The sequence below is a fragment of the Bufo gargarizans genome, chromosome 8 (assembly GCF_014858855.1).
Source record: "Bufo gargarizans isolate SCDJY-AF-19 chromosome 8, ASM1485885v1, whole genome shotgun sequence".
NCBI lineage: Eukaryota > Metazoa > Chordata > Amphibia > Anura > Bufonidae > Bufo > Bufo gargarizans.
In genome coordinates this window covers 34,522,445-34,543,645 of record NC_058087.1, presented here as the reverse complement: position 1 = coordinate 34,543,645, position 21,201 = coordinate 34,522,445, and the positions used below count along the sequence as shown (strand labels likewise).

Below are 21,201 nucleotides of genomic sequence, written 5' to 3'. Positions count from 1 at the left end.
TCAAGTGAGAAACAGGGTAAACTTCAGAAATATTACAATCTCACCAGAGGAATTGTAGGCAGAAATTTTTGGGGTGGGACTTACACACACGCAAGGGCAACATAGGCAGAAATGGTATGGTGGCCCAGAGTCCCTACAGGTCTCACTTTATTCACCAAAAGAAGCAAAGCCTCCACGGGACAATAGCACATGTCACATTGAGGGACACTTACTAAAGTGTTGTTACGCTACTATTGAGACGTACAAAAGTCACAAATTATAGAGCACAGGATATTTGCACAATAATTTACGACTTTTTGAGCTTCTCGCCACTTTAGTAAAGAGGCCGGGGTTAGCGGGAGGGAAGGGGCTTTGTGGGGCCTACCGAATTTACTCTAACTTTCAGCAGAAACTGGTATAAGTTACAGCGGGAGTCTATGCCAGACCCTTGCTGGCTTAGACTAAAGTTTCTGGTGCATGGCAGGGCAGAGATGTGCTTAATTTATTAAAGGGGTTGAACCCGGACATACCCAGGCATATTTTCACCCAGGCAGCCCCACTAATATCAGCATCAGCGCATTTCATGCTCCGATGCTCTCACTTGCCCTGCGCTGGATCGCGCAGGGAAAGGGCTTGTTAGTTTATGTAATGTCACCGGATCTCCTGAAAATACCTTTGCCCTGCGCGATTCAACGCTGGGCAAAGTAGAGCATGCTCCGATGCTCATATTAGTGGAGCTGCCTGGGTGAAAATATGGGTATGTCCAGGTTCAGCTCTGAACCCAGACAACCCCTTTAGCATGCATCCGCCTCTTCATAAATTAGGCCCATCTCATGGCAAGGTAGGGGGATCAGGAATGACATATGGGAACACCATTCTTGATAAATGTCCTTTATTTTTTTAAGAAAAAAAAAAAAGATTGGTGTGCCACCTAAAACTAATAAACCCTATCTTACCTTTTTAGACTCCTGGTCTGACTTCATGGTCTCTGCGATATATTTAATCCCTTCGATCGCGCTCTTCACGTCAGGGTTCTTTAGGATCGGAGACTGGTAAACCACTGCAGCAGGGCCCAGTTTCCCAGAGATTTCAGAAATGTCAATGTCTTCTGCAAAGATCTTCTGCCCTTGTTTATCTTGTGAAGGACGTTTCATTGTAGAGAAAAACATAATGTTCGGGACTGTGTCAATGAAGATCTGAATACAAAGAAGTGTTATTTTTAGAGATGAGCGAAGTATTGGAAAATTCGATTTGGCCGCTTTGCTTAATTTAAAAAAAATTGCTTTGTGACAAAATACTTAATCACGAAGAGCATTTCTTGTAATTAGTGGGAGCGGCGATTGGGCCGCCCCGTCATTGTATCCCTCAGATGCCGCATTCATAGCTGATCGCAGCATCTAACATTAATATTACAGTGTAAAATTTAAAAAAATTCTAAAATCATACTTACCCTCATCCATTTGATCACAAAGAGCTGGTCGCCATCTTGATGGAAGATCCAGCGTGAAATCTCTCACGGGCTGCAATGATGTCATCATGTCAGCTGGCGTGGTTACGTCATACGTCAACACGCACTGGATTTTGTGCAGGATTTTGAATCAAGATGGTGATGGCCAGCTCTTCACGCTCAAACTGATGAGGCAAGTATGATTTCTTTTTTTTTACCGTCATTCAGGGAAAATTGATTCGTTACCACAAGGAAATTCGGCTTCGTGGCAAATCAAGTTTTCCGTGAAATTCATATTGAATTCCACTTAGTCAGGTTCGATTCGCTGAACACCAGTAATTATAAAAGACATTATACAGTGAATGGAACGACTACATTTCCAGAGTAAAGTTCCTTTTTTTTTATATAGCATTATTATGAATTTTTGGTCTCTACTAAGGGATTGTCTTATTTCTATAACCCCTTTAATAAAACTTGACAACCCCTTTAATTGGAAGTAAAGTCAATATAACTCACCTTCCTCACCCAAAGTGGCATTGTGTGAGTACTCGGGGAGCGATGATGAGTGTTAATTACGATTACAGTAATAATAATTGATGCTATGACGAGCACCATAGTAAATAACATGTATTTTCCTATTAGCGGCACTGCACTAGAAGTTGACGGGATCAGTTCAACAATAACCAGAAGAAACACAGTCAGGGACACAAGAACAGAGATGCTTAGAGTCATTTTCTCCCCTGTAAAACACACAAAACAGAAATCAAGATATAAATGTTATGAAGATCTTGAATGGCTGACTACTGTCTAGCTGTCCAATAGCACATGAGCACCCCTCCTAATTATTGAGTCCAGTGGTTTCAGTCACCTTCAAGCAGGTGTATACAGTCAAGCACAGATCCATGTCAAGCCATAGACACTGGACTCTGGGAAAGTGGAAACATTCTTTGGTTTGGCGGTCTGATGGATGAATCTAGGTTTGGTGGATGCCAGGAGAAGAGTGCCTATTGTCATGCATATTGACTACTGTAAAATTTGGTGAAGGAGGGATAATGGTTTTGGGTTGTTTTCCCAGGTTTGGGCAAGATCCTATATTTCTAGTAAAGGGTAATGTTAATTGTCCAGCATACCAAGACCTTTTAGACAGTTCTATGGCTCCAGCTTTTTAGCAATAGTTGGTCCATAAAGGCATGGTTGGGCAAGTTTGGTGTGGAGGAACTTGAGTGTCAACACAAAGCCCCAACCTAAGCCACTTCAAAGAGTTTTGTGCTGAATTGAGACACCAATTGAAAGTCAGATCTTCTTATACAGTGTCTGACATCACAAATGTTTTAGGCTGAATTCTAACAGACACATTTCGGAATCTTGTAAGCCTTCTCTGAAGAGTGTAGGCTGTTACTTTCAACTTTATACACACACATACAGTACAACTTTGGAATAGGAGTCCAAAAAGCTCACAAAGATGTGATGGTCAGATATTCCCATATGTCAGACTATATAATGTATATACAAATCAAAAAGAAAATTGAGTTTCTCATGGAGCCCCTTCCTTGGAGATGATGCTATGTACTGAACATCGCCACGTCCACTCCAGAGAAATGTTGGAAAGAGCATTCTGCCCAGAGCGGCACTTCAGTAGCTCTTATCACAGTCGCTCAACACATATTGGTCTCTGGGGAAGTTATTTTTTTTAAATACCCTGTATACTAACCAACTTGTGGCTGCAAATTTTGGGAAGATGTGTAGTAGTCCACCAAGTCCTGTGATTTGTGTATGAAATTACATTTATCGCACCACCATACTCCATACCTGAATCAGTCGGCAGATAGAAAACTAAACCAGTTAAAAAGGAGAAAAGCAGACAGGGAATGATGACATTCACAATGAAGTAAAGAGGAAGACGTTGTAGGACGAAGTGGTAGGTGACATCCAAGTATGGTACGTTAAGACAGCATGTGTATGTGACCCAGTGTTTCCAGCAGCGGTAATCCTTCATCATCCACTCTCCGCTCTCCATGAAGTTACTGAGATCTGGACGATCACTTTCCTTAAAAGTATAACGATAGAAGTAATTTAGTCAATGTATTGTGTATTTTGATTATGTGTAACCAAGCCATTGTAGTCTGGGATCAAGAACATTATGGGGAGGCCATTTAGCCTTTGTCTGTATAGTAGACACAATGCTTGCAGTACTTACGGTCCTCTTACATGGTCCAACTCCAGGCCAAGAACAAGTGCTGCTCGATGATTTACCAGTCAATCGGCACTCATTTAAAGGGCCTTTCACATGACCTGATGCAAAGTGAAAGGGCTATGATCCATCGTTATTGCGATCATTCATTCCCCCATTCACTTTGCGTATTGTTGGCACCACATTCCCTACACAGGATGATGTGCTACTGATTAAGGACGATTTTAGTTCCCAGTAGAAAAATGTGATCAACCGATAAAACTATTATTTTGCCTGTTTGTCAGGTATTTGGCAGCACCTTAACATGAGTTAATTATCAAGAATACACATACAAATGTTTGTTCTTGATAACTGACCCAATGTAGAAGGGACTGTAGACATGTAAGAAGGCCTTGTAGTAGCATTTGCTGTAATTCTACCTCAGATAGATAAGATGATACTACCTTTATGCTGGTCATACACAACACACTGATTTTGGCAGGATTGGCTGACCATGTAATGTGTATGGGGACTTATCGGCAGAAATAAGGATTGGGCAGTTGAATTGAGCATCTTCCTCCTAAGACCACATACAAGTTAAGCTGAGCTGATCAGGCGTGTGTTTGGAGGGACTGTAGCTGCCAGCCTAATTAGTATTCGGCTGACAGCGATCTTACAGGTATTGCCGGCCTTATATACCTGAAGTGGTTATGACTACAAAAAAACTATGTAAAGTTCTCATGAAGGGTAAAAAACTCACAGAGGCAGACCATGCATCTTCTATAGAGCTCCTGGACAGAGAGGGCCAGTCCTAACTGGTCTCATCCCATCTGCAGCTGGGTGGTAAAACTCCCATCTGCAGCTGGGTGGTAAAAGCAAACGGACAAGTGGGGAATTGAACCAAAGGGCGTGGACTGGGAAACAAACAACAGGTGCTTTTGTCTGGGGTGTCAAAAAACTGCACTATAACGGTATAATCAAACAGGTATAAATGACGGGGGATTCGGAGTGATATTACTACGCTGGTTACATCTGGCAAAATCCATGAAAGGCCTTTGAGTGAATGGATTAACCAATATTTTTATTTTGTGGCGAGGGCCAATGCTAGAACAGGGTCCTACATGTAAGAATTTGCAATATACACAGTAGTTACATAATGGTTTCAAGGCGCTTATGCCCTGTGCACATCTGCATTGTTGCTTGCACTGACAGTGGGAGCCACAGTGCTGTGACGGGTCTGCTGTACAATGGACACCAGTGGGGTTGGGGCGATCTCTTTGACTGATCATGAGTTCAGCTTCATGAGACGTTCGTTGTGTTGAGCGAGACTACTGCATCGTTAGGCTTCATTTGTTATCACTAAAACCAATAATTTAGTATTGAAGATATTGTCTCTATACAATGAGGATGGCCAACCCGGGTCATATGGATAATTTAATATAACAAGCTCAAAAGATCATAAAAGCTGCAAAAAGAAATGATATAAACCATTCAGCAATTGACCAATTCATGCAAAGTCTTACCGGGTTTATAACTACTAACAAGCCATCATAGGTCCAAGTTCCAAGTTTCATGCTGCAGTTCTGCTGGTCGAATGGAAAGTAGGTGACTATAATTTCACAGTAACTTTTAAAAATGGCCGGAGGTGTCCATATGATTTTTCCTGTGTAATCGAGTAAGATCTTCGTATTCTTTACAATTGTAAAGTCCCCATCTGCACTAAAAATGAAATAAATAAAATGTCCATTCAACTCGGTTCCTCCAAAAATTTCTGTTGGTTTTCTTTAGCTGAATACCTGACTGCTTACAAAAAATAACATTGTAGCAATCTACAGTAATAAAATAAAAGTGCTTGGCTATTTTCGGAACTCCCATGGTGGTGAACTCCCTCACTTCAGGGGCCCCATTCTGGAGATAGGAGAGGGCCCCAGAGGTGACACCTGTGCCTATCTGACATTGATGGCATATCCTTGTGAAATACCATGTATGTCTGAGATGTTAATACCCTTTTAAAGGGCTTCTGTCACCCCTGTCACGCTCGCTCGGCCGCTCCTTCCTCAGTGCGCCTGCACCGGGTGTAGATGTGACGTCCTCGGCGCAGGCGCACTGAGGAAGGAGCGGCCGAGCGAGCGTCCTTCTCTCAGTGCGCCTGCGCCGACTGAAGACAGGTACGGCGCAAGCACCAGATTTTGAATGCAGACAGGGCCAGCCAGAGAACGAGCGCGTTCGCTGGCCCTGTCAATCAACATGAGGAGGGGGCGTCTTTATGAAAGGAGGATGCGGCTGCTACCAGCAAGTATCCGCCCTACTTGCTGGTAGACAGGTAATTTGCATATGATAAAAGTCAGTTTTTTTAATTAACTACTGAACCAAAATGATTAATAACATTATGTATTGATATATCTCAGTATAGGGATTATAAGTAGCCAAAAAAAAAGCTCTTTAAGGGCCCCTACACATACAAATTGCTCTGTTGTTTTTTTGACCATTAAAGCCCATCTGTCAGCAGATCTGTACCTATGACACTGGCTGACCTGTTACATGTGCGCTTGGCAGCTGAAGACATCTGTGTTGGTCCCAAGGTCATATGTGCCCGCATTGCTGAGAAAAATTCTGTTTAAATATATGCAAATGAACTTCTAAGAACAATGGGAGCGTTGCCTTTACACCTAGAGGATCTGCTCTCTGCAACTGTCGCGTCTTCTGCACTTTCCCAGGACCAGGCAATTTAAACATCATCACACCTGGCCCTCTGCAAGTTGCAGAGAGAGCAGAGCCTCTGGGTGAAACAGCTACACCCTCATTGCTCCTAGAGGTTCATTTGCATATATTAAAGTGTAACTGTCAATCTTTTTTTTACTTTTGTAATGTATCGGGGCAGTGATACTGACATTTTTGTAATATACTTTCATTACTGAAATTGTACATTTCCACTAGAAAAATAGCTCTAAAGTGGCCCATTTTGAGCCTTAGCAACACTTCTCTGACTTCTGTTTACATAACATTGGAGACCTGCTCAACACTGTCTGTGTTATGTAAACAGAAGACAGAGGAGTGTTACTAAGGCTCAAAATGGGCCACTTTAGAGCAATTTTTCTAATTGAAATGTACGATTTTAGTAATGAAAGTATATTACAAAAATGGCCAGTATCACTGCTCCGATACATTACAAAAATAAAAAAACGAATGACAGTTACACTTTAAAACATCATTTTTCTCAGCAGTGCGGACACATATGAACATGGGACCAATACAGATGCCTTCAGCAAGTGCACATGTAACAGGTCAGCCAGTGTCATAGGTACAAATCTGCTGACAGATGCCCTTTAACCCTTAGGATAACTGAGATTTTTTCATTTTTGCGTTTAAATTTTTCTTCACTATCTTTCTTAAGCCACAACTTTTTTATTTTTCCGTTCACATAGCTGTATGAGGGCTTATCTTTTGCGGAACAAGTTGTACTTTCTAATACCACCATTTAGTATGGCATAGTGGGAAGCGGGAAAAAAATAAAAAATGGGGTGGAATTGAAAAAAAAAATAAAAATTCTCCACCATGTTATGGGTTTTGTTCCCACGGCGTTCCGTTTGAGGCAAAACTGACCTGTGCCCTTTATTCTCTGGGTCATTACAATTACAACGATACCACATATGTATATTTTTTTTTATGTCTTAATAGTGTAAAAATAAGCTTAAACTTAGAAATTTTTATTTTTATTTTTACATCACCATATTCTGACCCCCATACCTTTTTTATAGTTATATCTACTGAGCTGTGTATGGGCTAATTTTTTGTGGGATAATCTGTAGTTTTAGTAATACCATTTTGGAGTGTGTGTGACTTTTTGATCACGTTTTATTAAATTTTTTGGGTAAGAAAAGCAATGAAAAAATTGCAAATTGGCCATGTTGACCCTTTTTTCTATTACGCAGTTCGCCGTATTGGAAAAATATTTTGATATTTTAATAGTACAGTCGTTTTTGTTATTTATGTATGTATTATTTTTATTATACAGAAAGGGGGTGATTTAAACTTTTATATATTTTTTAACATTTTTTTTACTTTTTTGTTATGTTTTACATACATACATTACAAAATAAAAAAAAAATTCAATTGTGCACAATCGTGGATTTTGAAAATCTATTTATTACTTAGACTTGCTAATTTCTCATGTTGGCCTGTCACCTGGTGGCCAAAATAAGAATTGCAGCTTTAACGCCCTGAATCTCTTTAGCGAGACTTATGGTATTGGCCGCAGAGGATGCCGGTAAGAAGGTTTTTTTTACCCTTTGGATGCCGTGATCTCACTTGATCACGCCATCTAAAGGCTTCAATTACTGTGATCGGCATTGTTGCCAGTCCCGGTAATTAGCCGGGGGTCTCTGCTGTTTGAAACAGCAGAGACCCGCCAGCCATGACGCCTGCTGTACATGCGAGCGGGTGCCACGTTTGCCCATCGCTCCAGCACTGTACATGTAAGGAGCTGGTAGCGAAAGGGTTAAAGAAACTGTCCACTTGTTTTCTATAAAGAGTGTGGATTTTTTGTGTGTTTTCTTGTTTTCCAAACAAATGTGTGGGTGGTGTTTTTCCATCTTTTTTCCCTATAGAGAAGGAGATGAAAAAACACCAGAAAAAACCTCCATAACATCAACATGCTGCCTTTAACCTGTTACGGACACGCCACCTCTCAGGATCGTTTCTGATTGGTCGGCTGGGCAGGTGGGCGGGCGGAGCGGCAGTTTTGAATTGCCGGAGCTCCTCTTCCCGCTCATACAGGTCCGTGGATAGAGAGGAGCTCAGCTGGATTGTAAGTTTTTTTGTGCCATCAGGCACCGATCTGAGTATTTTGGAGAGGTAGAGAGAGGTAGATTAGGCAGGGATAGTGAGGGAGAGTTAGAGGGAAAAAAAGGTTTTTTTTATTGTAGTTTAGCACCCAGATCGGGTGTCTGGGGTCCATAGCACTCAGTTGTGTGACCCTAGACCCCCCAGGGGTGCTGCAGCTTACCCCCCGCACACACATTTTTTTTCGGCGCGTGTTTTTATTTTTTTTATTTTTTTATTTTTGCATGCGCTGACTGTGGCCGGCACTCTTAGTGTCCGGCCACTGTTATCGCATCGCTCACCCCACCGCTGATCAGCTTCGTAATGCTCGTGAGAAAAATCGCGCATGTTTGGTACCCAAACCCGAACTTCTTCACAGAAGTTCGGGCTTGGGATTGATGTTCTGAAGATTGTATTATTTTCCCTTATAACATGGTTATAAGGGAAAATAATAGCATTCTGAATACAGAATGCTTAGTATAATAGTGCTGGAAGGGTTAAAAAAAATAAAAAAGTTAACTCACCTTATCCTCTTGATCGCGTAGTTCCCGGTCTCTTTACTTCTTGAATGATGAGCTGTGGGCTAAAGGGCCTGTGGTGATGTCAGATCACATGCTCCATCACCATGGTGATGGACCATGTGATTGGAGCATGTGATCTGACATCACCACAGGTCATTTAGCCCACAGCTAAAGAAGAGACCAACCGGGAACTACGCGATCAAGAGGATAAGGTGAGTTAACTTTTTAATTTTTTTTAACCCTTCCAGCACTATTATACTAAGCATTCTGTATTCAGAATGCTATTATTTTCCCTTATAACCATGTTATAAGGGAAAATAATACAGTGAATAGACTGTCACCTAGAACCCATGCGTGAAAATCGCACCGCATCCGCACTTGCTTGCGGATGCATGCGATTTTCATGCAACCCCATTCATTTCTATGGGGCCTGCGTTACGTGAAAAACTCACAAAGAGGAGCATGCTGCGATTTTCACGCAACGCACAAGTGATGCGTGAAAATCACCGCTCGTGTGCACAGCCCCATAGAAATGAATGGGTCAGGATTCAGTGCGGGTGCAATGCGTTCACCGCACGCATCGCACCCGCACGGAAAACTCGCTCGTGTGAAAGGGGCCTAAGAGAATCGGCTAAAAACTTTTAAAAAAATGGACTCAGACTATGGAGATACTAAAATGTTTTTTTTGTTTATAAAAGGATAATATAGTGTTAAACCTAAATAAATAGACATTTTAGGTATTGCCGCGTCCGTAAGAATCTGCTCTATAAAAATACCCCATGACCTAACCCCTCAGATGAACACAGTCAAAAAAATTAAATTAAAACGTTGTCAAAACAGCTATTTTTTGGCAAGTTTTACATTTTAAACCGTTTTTACCTGTAACAAAGCAAGTGTTAACAGCCAAACAAAACTTTATATTTATTACCCTGATTCTGCAGTTTACAGAAACACCTCATATGTGGTCGTAAACTGCTGTATGACTAAACGGCAGGGCGCAGAAGGAAAGGAACGCTGTATGGTTTCTGGAAGGCAGATTTTGATGGCCTTATTTTTTGGCACCATGTCCCATTTGAAGAACCCCTAAAGCACCCCTAGAGTAGAAACTCCATCAAAGTGACCCCATCTAAGAAACTCCACCCCTCAGGGTATTCAAAACTCATTTTACAAACTTTATTAACCCTTTAGGTGTTCCTCAACAGTTTATGGCAAATGGAGATAAAATTGCAGCATTTCTATTTTTGGTAACCTTGCCTCACAAAAATGTAATATAGAGCAACCAAAAATCATATATACCCTAAAAATAGTCCCAACAAAACTGCCACCTTATCCTGTAGTTTCCAAAATGGGGTTACTTTTATGGAGTTTCTACTCTAGGGGTGCATCAGGGGGGCTTCAAATGGGACATGGTGTAAATAAACCAGTCCAGCAAAATCTGCCTTCCAAAAACCACACGGCGCACCTTTCCCTCTACGCCCTACTGTGTGCCCGTACAGTAGTTCACTGCCACATATGGGGTGTTTCTGCAAACTACAGAATCAGGGCAATAAATATTAAGTTTTGTTTGGCTGTTAACCCTTGCTTTGTTACTGGAAAAAATTGATTAAAATGGAAAATTTTCAAAAAAATTGAAATTCTGAAATTTTATCTCCATTTGCCATTAACTCTTGTGGAACACCTAAAGGGTTAACTACGTTTGTAAAATCAATTTTGAATACCTTGAGGGGTGTAGTTTCTAGAATGGGGTCATTTTTGGGTGGTTTCTATTATGTAAGCCTCACAAAGTCCATCACCATAAAAAGTGGGTTTTTGAAAATTTCAGAAAAATTTCAAGATTTGCTTTCAAACTTCTAAGCCTTCTAACGTCCCCAAAAAATAAAATGTCATTCTCAATGATCCAAACATGAAGTAGACATATGGGGAATGTAAAGTAATAACTATTTTTGTAGGTATTACTATGTATTATAGAAGTAGAGAAATTGAAACTTGGAAATTTGCTAATTTTCAATTTTGTTTGTCAATTTTATATTTTTTAATAAATAAAAATGATTTTTTTTTTTACTCCATTTTACCAGTGTCATAAGGTACAATATGTGACAAAAAAAAACAATTTAAAAATGGCCTGGATAAGTCAAAGCGTTTGAAAGTTATCACCACATAAAGTGACACTGGTCAGATTTTCAAAAAATGGCCTGGTCCTGAAGGTGAAAATGAGCCCGGTCCTTAAGGAGTTAAAAAAAAGGAGACACACAAAACTCACCAAGGCACAAAAGTCTTGCCCACCCTGCATTTCATATTTCCCATAGACTTTCAGCTACCATCTGGTGTTGGTGTTTGTTTCACCAAAAAACATCACTAAAAAAATGCAGTGCTGAAAAAAGAAAAAAAAAAATTCAAAGATATGGGTGAACCCAGTCTATAGAGCCTGTCCAGCTGGGCTGGTGTATAACATCCAGGTGCCCTTATAATGAATAGATAAGCTGATCTTACTTGTTATAAAGAACAATATCGGGACGCCAGATATCACTGGAAGGAACTCGGATTTTCTGTATCCCGCCATAATTCTCTGGGTTCCATTTTAAATTCACATCCACCCATTGCTAAACATAGAAAACATCACCAAAAAGAAATATATTATTATTATTATTCCACATATTATGAAACTTATGAAACAAACAATAATCAGTAGTAAATTATGGGAGTCACCCACAAGATGTCAAATGTATTGGACAAAGACATAAACCCGTTTGACCCCTTAAAGAGGTTTTCTAGGATTATGGCCTTTCTTTACCTAGCTCCCGGAGTGTGTGGTACCTGTGGAAATACTGATACTCACCTGCTTTTCGCCACTCCATGCCGGCACTCTGGCTCTGTTTTGCAATCTTTTGGTCCCTGGTACGTTTACTTCCGGCCAGGGTCAGGTGCGCCTCTGCAGCCAATTACTTGCCTCAGCAATGACATGTCCCCAAGCAGCTCGTGATCCAGCAGTAATGTGCCACTTGGGGACACGTCACCTCTGAGACCAGTCATTCTCTGCAGTGGTGCACGTGACCCTGTCCATAGCCGGTCCGGAAGTAAACAAGCCATGGACTGGAAGATTGACAAACGGAACCAGAGCATCAGAACAGAACAGCAGGGAGTAGGCGAGTATAAGGTTTTCAGCAGGTACCCCACACTTTGATAAACCCATTCCTCATCTAGGAGGTGCGGCTGTGTTATTATTTATTGTATGTAATCCCCTAATGTTAAATATGATACACATTTATATATTTAGGCCAGGCTGTGTTCCAATAAAAAAAAAACATACAGTACCACCAATTCTCCCAAGAGAAATGACAAAAATATATCAATAAAATATAAAGTTTATTAAATCTCATAAATAATGACACCTTGTGACATCTTTTTCTGTTCCAATTTAGACACAAAATGGGACATCCGTCTGAATTTGCAACCTTTCAACGCAAAACTGGTGTAGAAGATTGATCCATTTCCCCCACAGCGTTCAGCTGAACAGTTATTGACCTTCGGCGTCACCAGCGACTGTTCTCATTCGGCGCAACGGTGCTGGGACTCCTAATACTGTACATGAGACATGAGCATACCAGAGGAGGAGGAAACCTGGGTAGCTTGGAAGAGTCCACGCATCTATAGGCTATCATTACCTTGGTGGATCTCCATTGTAGGGATTGGCTTACATCTAATCTTGATGTCATGTCTTACCAATACCGCCTCCTATGATCAATGGTTGCTGGTGCAGTATATTGATTTATCTATATATATATATTTTTTATGTATCTATACCTTTGTTATGTATAACCCTGACGGTGGCGCAGATTGAATCAGCCACCTTATGAGATATTGTCCCCCTGAGGAACCCATAAGTGGGGAGAACGCGTTCGGGTACAGGGACCCATGAGGGCCAATTAGGGTTGTTGGCAGGATAGGTATGAGAACAGAGAGTCTCCACGCTCAGGGGCAGTCTCTGGGCTAAGGGACACTGTAGGGTCATCACAGGGAAAGTTTTTTCCAACCCAGTGTTCCTATGCTGATGTATTTCTGAGTTACCATCCTGGTGTATAGTATATAAGAATGTATTTTTTCTTTACCATCCTGGTGTATAGTAAATCATATTTCAAATTGACCATCATCAGAATAATGTATTGGGAAACTTTAGGTTTATTTTTTAATTAGATGAATTAAAGTGTCTTTTTAAGGCCTCATGCACACAACCGTTGTGTGCACCCGTGGCCGTTGTTCCGTTTTCCGTGATTTTCTGCGGACCCATTGACTTTCAATGGGTCCGTTGAAAACTCGGAAAATGCACCGTTTGTCATCCGCCTCCGTGATCCGTGTATCCTGTCCGTCAAAAAAATATGACCTGTCCTATTTTTTTGACGGACAACGGTTCACGGACCCATTTAAGTCAATGGGTCCGTGAAAGAACACGGATGCACATAAGATTGGCATCCGTGTCCGTGATCCATGGCCGTAGGTTACTTTCATACAGATGGATCCGAAGATCCGTCTGCATAAAAGCTTTTTCAGAGCTGAGTTTTCACTTCGTGAAAACTCAGATCCGACAGTATATTCTAACACAGAGGCGTTCCCATGGTGATGGGGACGCTTCTAGTTAGAATATACTACGAACTGTGTACATGACTGCCCCCTGCTGCCTGGCAGCACCCGATCTCTTACAGGGGGCTGTTATCCACACAATTAACCCCTCAGGTGCCGCACCTGAAGGGGTTAATTGTGCGTATCATAGCCCCCTGTAAGAGATCAGGGGCTGCCAGGCAGCAGGGGGCAGACCCCCCTCCCTCCCCAGTTTTAATTTTATTGGTGGCCAGTGCAGCCCCCCCCCCGGCCCCCCCTCCCTCTATTGTATTAATATCATTGGTGGCCAGTGCGCCCCCCCTCCCTCCCTCTATTGTATTATCATTGGTGGCCAGTGTGCGGCCCCCCCGGCACCCCTCCCTCCCTTTATTGTACTATCATTGGTGGCCAGTGTGCGGCCCCCCTCCCTCCCTCTATTGTATTAATATCATTGGTGGCACAGTGTGCGCCCCCCCTCCCTCTATTGTATTAATATCATTGGTGGCCAGTGTGCGGCCTCCCCTCTCCCTGCTTTAATTTCTGTCATTTTTAGTGCCAAAATGGCCTCCATTATATCCAAGGAATGCAGGTACCAACATGCATGCCGGGCCCACTCCACACCACTCCTGGTGCCAAATGGCCACTATTAAAGCAGGCCCAGCATGCATGTGAAACCTACACTCCCTGAATTGTATGGTAGCCGTCATGGCACATAACAGGTAGAATTTAGTGTCTTACAGAGATCGCCTTGACGTGCGGCAGACAGGCTCAAATAATTTTGTACAAAATGATTTGCCAAGCATCTCTAATTTATAAGTATAGCACTAGCAATTATTATGCATTTTTGTACTTTATTTGGTTTGCAGAGAGCTGATGCATTGCATGTTTTGTTTTACAGTGTTGTTCTCAGCCATAGCAACATGCCCCTGCGCATTGGGATGTGCTGACTGACCCCCTTTTTCTTTATAGGACATTTATGGCACATCCTATCGATATATACTGTATATGTCCCAGATGGGAATACCCCTTTAACCTCCTCCCTGAGAAAATCATCCATACACCCCTGAAACCAAAGAACGCAAATTAAAGAAACAGAATAAAGACACAGAACACGGTAATTGGGGGATAAATGGCCAAATTGTTTATTTAAAGTATAAAGAAATGGCAAACCCCCGACTCACGGAGAGTCACCCTCCAGCACTCAGGAGAGGAAAACCCCCTGTGGAGGAAACCTCTAGGGAACCATGGCTGGAGGGCTGCCCTTCCCTTGGGCTTAGAGGGTAATGCCACTATGTGGCTGCTGCATAAATAGTAGGGAGGGGGGGGCAGCAGCCGGGCTGATCTGGTTGGCTAGGAGGTTGTCCCATACTCCCATTTCTCCCGTTGGGCGATGGTCTCCCTGCTAGAACCTCCAAGTTTCGTCAAGGTGTGGTGGGCGGGGGTGGTCAAGCTCAAGGTTCTAAGGCCATCAAGTACCAAATATGGCCGCTCACCCGGTTTTTGGAAGGGTTTTTCCCTTATGACACGCATCTTTGTGATGTCACAGGTGTCTATGACTTATTTTTGTGGCAGTGTTCCAAAGGGTTAACCCTTTAGTGACTGTCAATGTACCTTACAACACTAATGAACCCCTTCCTCACTGCACTGTTTCAATATACTCCAGTTTGGATAACCGCTGTATATTGATGGTCCCCCGACAATCGTTGAGTTTTCTGCTTCGGGTGGGGAAGGGGGGCATGTTTGTTCTGTTACGGACACCTACTGGTTCAGTTGCTGACACCAAGTACCCGGACCGTTAGCTCTGATTTAATCCCTTCCAGACCGCACCATGTAAATGAACAGACTAACAGTTTGGTCCTGGGACCGCACTTGAGGACGGCGCAGCCATGAGACGGACACTTGCATCTTGACGGTTACAGTCACCATTGAGCACAAACCTTGATGGTTACTTTGTTATTATAAGCTTGGCGGTTACTATGGACAAGTGAACAGTCTATCAGGTAAACAGCTTGATGGTGTCAGTCTTTCACTGAGGCACATGGCCCTATAGTTACAGATCTTGGTTGCAGTTTCTGACAACTCACGCTACCAAGATGGGGTGGGGAACATGGATCAGGGCTGTCTTGTCAGGGCCACGCTATGGAGGCCATTAGACGCTCTCTTCCCTCCTCTCAACTGTCATCTTCCCCTCAACTGTCTCCTGCTGTCTTCTCTCCTTGACTGAGCCGAGACATCTGATTGGTGGTGGGCTGCGTTGAAACCCCTTTATACATCCGACACAAGAAGACAGGTAACAGAGGAAAGACATCATATATGTCCTCTGATATCACATAATAACAGCATGGACATGCTGTGATTTGTGGTTCTCTCCTCTTCTAACTCATCCCTGTAATGTTCCCTGATATCACATAACAGCCTGGACATGCTGAGAGTTGTAGTCCTCTCCTCATGTACCTCCTTCCCCGTAATGTCCTCTGATATCACATTATATCACTCTCGACATGCTGGGAGCTGTAGTTCTCTCCTCTTATACCCTTCCCTTTCTTTGATATCCCATAATCAGGGCCGGCGCTATAATAAGTCAGACCAAGCGGCTGCCTGAGGGCACAGAGAAGGGGGAGGGGGGGGGCGCGCCGGGGCTGAATTAAAAAAGTAATAAATTACAGGCTTCCCAAAGATTAAACAAAATTCCCCAAAGATTAAACAAAATCTACTTCCCAAAGATTAAACTAAATCTACCCATGCTCCTCCCCCTGCTGTTGGAGGAATTGTGGTAATACAGGTTCTCTATATCACATTCTGTGGGCCTGCCCCAAGCTCTCCCAATTTTGGCAACAGATATTTGCGTTGCTATTGGATATCACATTAGAAACTGTATCTCCACTCCCTGGAAATTTGCCCTGTTATTTCTTGGCATTCAGACCATGCAACCTAGTTACAGGAGCCTCATAGGCCATATACTACTGAGTGCTAAATTAATAATAACTCGCCATTAGAAGCAGACAGCACCACCTTCTTTGTCGGAGGTGATTCAAGAGCTAAACACGAAAATAGCCATACGGTAGTGTGAAAGAGACCTTAACTACTCCCCATAGAAAAACGCACACGCCAACTTTGGCTCTTAGAATAGGCAACTGTTGTCTGCTCATGTATTGGATACCTGCTATGTTGTTTCTTAGGCCTCTTTCACACTACCGTATGGCTATTTCAGTGTTTTGCTGTCCGTTTTTCACGGATCCGTTGTTCCATTTTTTTGTTTTCGTTGTGTTTGCGTTCCCGTTTTCTCCGTTCCGTTTTTTCGTATGGCATATACAGTATACAGTAATTACATAGAAAAAATTGGGCTGGGCATAACATATTCAATAGATGGTTCCGCAAAAACGGAACGGATACGGAAGACATACGGATGCATTTCCGTATGTGTTCTGTTTGTTTTCGGACCCATTGACTTGAATGGAGCCACAGAACGTGATTTGCAGGGCAATAATAGGACATGTTCTATCTTTCAACGGAATGGAAAAACGGAAATACGGAAAGGCAATGCATACGGAGTACATTCCTGTTTTTTTTTGCAGAACCATTGAAATGAATGGTTCCGTATACGGACCGTATAAAACGGCCCGCAAAATGGAAAAAAAAAACGGTAGTGTGAAAGAGGCCTAACTCTGATTTGCTGTTATGCACTTTGGAATGAGACTCCAGGTTCATCTCACCATCTGCGAATGGTGTTCCTGGAGTAAATTTGTTATGCGAGAATTCATTCTTACGGATGTTGTACTGCTTACTTTTACTGACATGTGAAAATTAATAAAACGATTTACTCTAAATATCAGGCGAACTTGCGCCACTGGCCACCCGCCCCAGCCTGCGTGTGTGCCGTGCGGCCCCGGCACGGCAACACGGTCACAGGGTCAAGGGGGGGGGGGGTGACTGGCGAGTGGCAGTGGGCAGCAACTGGAGCGGAGGTCTGAAGACTGGAGCCAGACTGTAGCGGAGCTGTTGGTGACTGTGTGAGTCTGTGACAGACAGTGACTCACACAGCCAGGCCCAGACCAGAGGGACTGCCGACTGCCGGTGGCCCTGGTAGGTGATCATTGAGCTTTGAGGGGGGAGATCCGAGAAATGTAATATGGATGGAGTGGGGGAAATGTGACATGTGGGTGTGTGATGAAATGGACATGATGGGGGGGGGGGGGAAATGTGACATGGGGGGGGGGGGAAATGTGACATGGGGGGGTGAAATGTGACATGGGGGTGTGGTGTGGTAAAATGGACATGATGGACGGAGGGAGATAAATGTAACATGGATGGAGGGGGAGAAATGTGACACGAGGGGGAGAAATGTGACATGGGGGAAGAAATGTGACATGGGGGAAGAAATGTGACATGGGGGAAGAAATGTGACATGGAGGGGGAGAAATGTGACATGGGGGAAGAAATGTGACATGAGGGAGAAATGTGACATGGGGAAGAAATGTGACATGAGGGAGAAATGTGACATGGGGAAGAAATGTGACATTTCTCCCCCTCCATGTCACATCACCCCCTCCTTTTTACATCACCCCCTTTGTGTCACATTTCTTCCCCCTCCCCCCATGGCACATTTCTCTCCCTCCATGTTACATCACCTCCCCTCCATGTCACATCACCCCCTCCGTGTCACTTTTCTAATCCCACCCCATGTCACTTTTCTCCCCCTCTATGTCACTTTTCTCCCCCTCCATGTCACATCACCCCCTTCATGTCACATCACCCCCTTCATGTTACATCACCCCCTTCATGTTACATCACCCCCACGAGTTCTGGGGGGGGGGGGGGAGCGGCGCCAAAATGTAGCTTTGCTTGTGTTGACAAAAATCCTTGCACCAGCCCTGCCCATAATATCAGGCTGGACATGCTGGGAGTTGTAGTCCTCTCCTATTATACCTCCTCCCTGTAATGTGCTCTGCTATCACATTATATCAGCCTGGACATCCTTAGAGTGGTAGTCCTCTGATCATAGACTTCTCTGAAACGTCCTCTGATATCCCATAACGATCACCAGAACCCATTATATAATGTACGCACTACATGTAGGGTGGCCACTTTTCCCAGCAGATTACCGGTAATACTGGCTAGGCCAGTGGTTTACCAGGCATGTGGCATTCTAGTGGGGACCTGGCACCCCAATGATTTGCTGTTTTCAGCAGCCTGCAATCAAAACAGTGGATGGAGCCGGAAGCAAAAGGCTCCATCCACTGTGCAGTGGCCTTGAAGTTGCCACCATATTGGATCTAGTAACGGGGTGGTGCTGCCCCTTTAAATTATTTTATCTATACATTGAGTGTAAGAGCCGGGCTCCCTGATGTGTAGTGGACGCTCCCAGTCATATATGATGTCTGTCCTCTGTTACCTGTCTTTCTTGTGTCCGATGTGTAAAGGAGCCCAGCACCAATCAGGGATGTTGCTGACGATCAGATGTCTAGATTCAGTCAAGGAGAGAAGACAGCAAGAGACAGTTGAGGGGAAGATGACATTTTGGAGGAAGGAAGAGTGTCTAATGGCCTCCATAGCGTGGCCCTGACAAGACAGCCCTGATCCACGTTCCCCACCACATCTTGGTAGCGTGAGTTGTCCGAAACTGCAACCGAGATCTGTAACTATAGGGCAGTGTGCCTCAGTGAAAGACTGACACCATCAAGCTGTTTACCTGATAGACTGTTACTTGTCCATAGTAACCGCTAAGCTTATAATAACAATGTAACCATCAAGGTTTGTGCCCAATGGTGACTGTAACCGCTAAGCACTGCGCCTCCTGCTTGAGTAAAGTCAAGATGCAAGTGTCCGTCTCATGGCTGCGCCGTCCTCAAGTGCGATCCCTGGATAGGGTCAAGGGTCAAATATAAAACTGAACGGACAATGCTTTTAGGCTACTGTACCTTCACACGTCGTGTTGTTTTGGTCCGCATCCTAGCCGCATTTTCACTTCAATGGGGCCGTGTGCTGCCTGCATACATTGCTCTGTTCCGTGGCCCCGCAAAAAGAATAGAACATTTCCTATTCTTGTCTGTTTTTCGGACAAGAATAGGCATTTCTATAATGGGCCACCTGATCCCTTCCGCAAATTGCAGAACGCACACGGGTCGCGTGTTTTTCGGATTCTCAATTTGCGGACTGTAAAACACGACACAGTCGTGTGTGCAGTCTTGTAGGGGTTAAATAAGAGCCACTGGTCCAGGGGCTCGGTGTCGGCTCCTGGACCAGTGGCTGTTAGTTATAGAACAAACCTGCTCCTCTGAAGGAGGATACACTGCGATTGTTGGGGAACCATAAATATACAGCGGTTATCCAATCTGGAAGCATGTTGACAAAGTGCGTTGAGGAAGGGGTTAATGGCCTCTGCAGTAAGGCACATTAACAGTCACTAAAGGGTTAACCCTATGGAACATTGCCACAAACATAAGTCATAGACACCTGTGACATCACAAGCATGTGTGTCATAAGGGAAGAACCCTTGTAAAAAGGGGGTTAGCGGCCATATTTGCTGCCGTACTTGATGGCCTGAGGACCTTGAGCTTGACCACCCCCGCCCACCGCACCTTGACAAAATTTGGAGGTTCTAGCAAGAAGCCCATCGCCAAACAGGGAGAAAAGGGACATCCTCCTAGCCAATCAGATCAGCCCGGCTGCTGCACCCCCCCCCCTACTATTTATGTGGCAGCCACATAGTGGCATTACCCTCTAAGCCCAAGGGAAGGGCAGCCCTCCAGCCATGGTTCCCTAGAGGTTTCCTCCACAGGGGGTTTTCCTCTCCTGAGTGTTGGAGGGTGACTCTCCGTGAGTCGGGGGTTTGCCCTTAATTTTAATATTTTAAATAAACAATTTGGCCATTTATCCCCCAATTAACGTGTTCTGTGTCTTTAATTTGCGTTCATTAGTTTCAGGGGTGTATGGATGATTTTCTCAGGGAGGAGGTTAAAGGGGTATTCCCATCTTGGACATAAATGGCATATATCGATAGGATGTGCCATAAATGTCCTATAGGTGGGGGGCTTATATCTCCAAAACAGGAGTCCGAAGTAAACAGAGAGCACATTGTGCATGCGCAGCGCGGCGTCCTCTCTATTTATTGCTATGGGAGTTCCAAAAATAGCGAGCTGTTTTCAGAAGTCCTATAGCAGCGAATGGAGAACAAGCAGCACCAGTGCAGCCACCTCTGCATTCACCAATATGGGACTCCTGAAAATTGCCAAACCGCCGCTCAGCTATTTTCTGAAGTTCCATAGTGGTGAATGAAGGGTGGCCGCACATGGGGGACTTGCTATCTGTACACTTATACACGCCGAAGACATCTTTTCTGTGAAATCTACAGAGCTGAATAGTGGCTGGAAGATGTCATCATGGTGGTCTGAACCAGATGGAGAAGAACATCACCTGTAAGTCACTTGTAACATCACCTGTAAGATGATTATTCTGCTACTGACTGTGTCATCTGGATGATCTTCAGCTGATGATGGGTGGTAGCATGCTGTTTTGTGAAACAACAACTCCCAGCATTCCTTTACTACTGTTCAGGCCATATTGGGAGCTGTAGTTTGACACAGCTTACACAGTCTGACCTGATTACTCAAATGGTATCTGTAATGAAGTTTTAAAATCTGGTGATGTATAATGTATAATGCATATATGTA

General features: G+C 43.6%; 1 protein-coding gene across 1 annotated transcript in view; it reads right to left on the bottom strand.

The window, feature by feature from the left end:
- The window catches only part of LOC122944381 (acetylcholine receptor subunit alpha-1-B), a 42,113-nt gene that overhangs the window by 535 nt on the left and 20,377 nt on the right, over positions 1-21,201 (bottom strand). The window contains exons 4-8 of the mRNA XM_044302579.1: positions 11,429-11,538; positions 5,120-5,315; positions 3,236-3,473; positions 1,943-2,166; positions 936-1,175 (exon numbers count right to left, since the gene is read on the bottom strand). Of these exons, the coding sequence (XP_044158514.1) occupies positions 936-1,175; positions 1,943-2,166; positions 3,236-3,473; positions 5,120-5,315; positions 11,429-11,538 (1,008 nt within the window). The remainder of the gene's footprint in view (positions 1-935; positions 1,176-1,942; positions 2,167-3,235; positions 3,474-5,119; positions 5,316-11,428; positions 11,539-21,201) is intronic.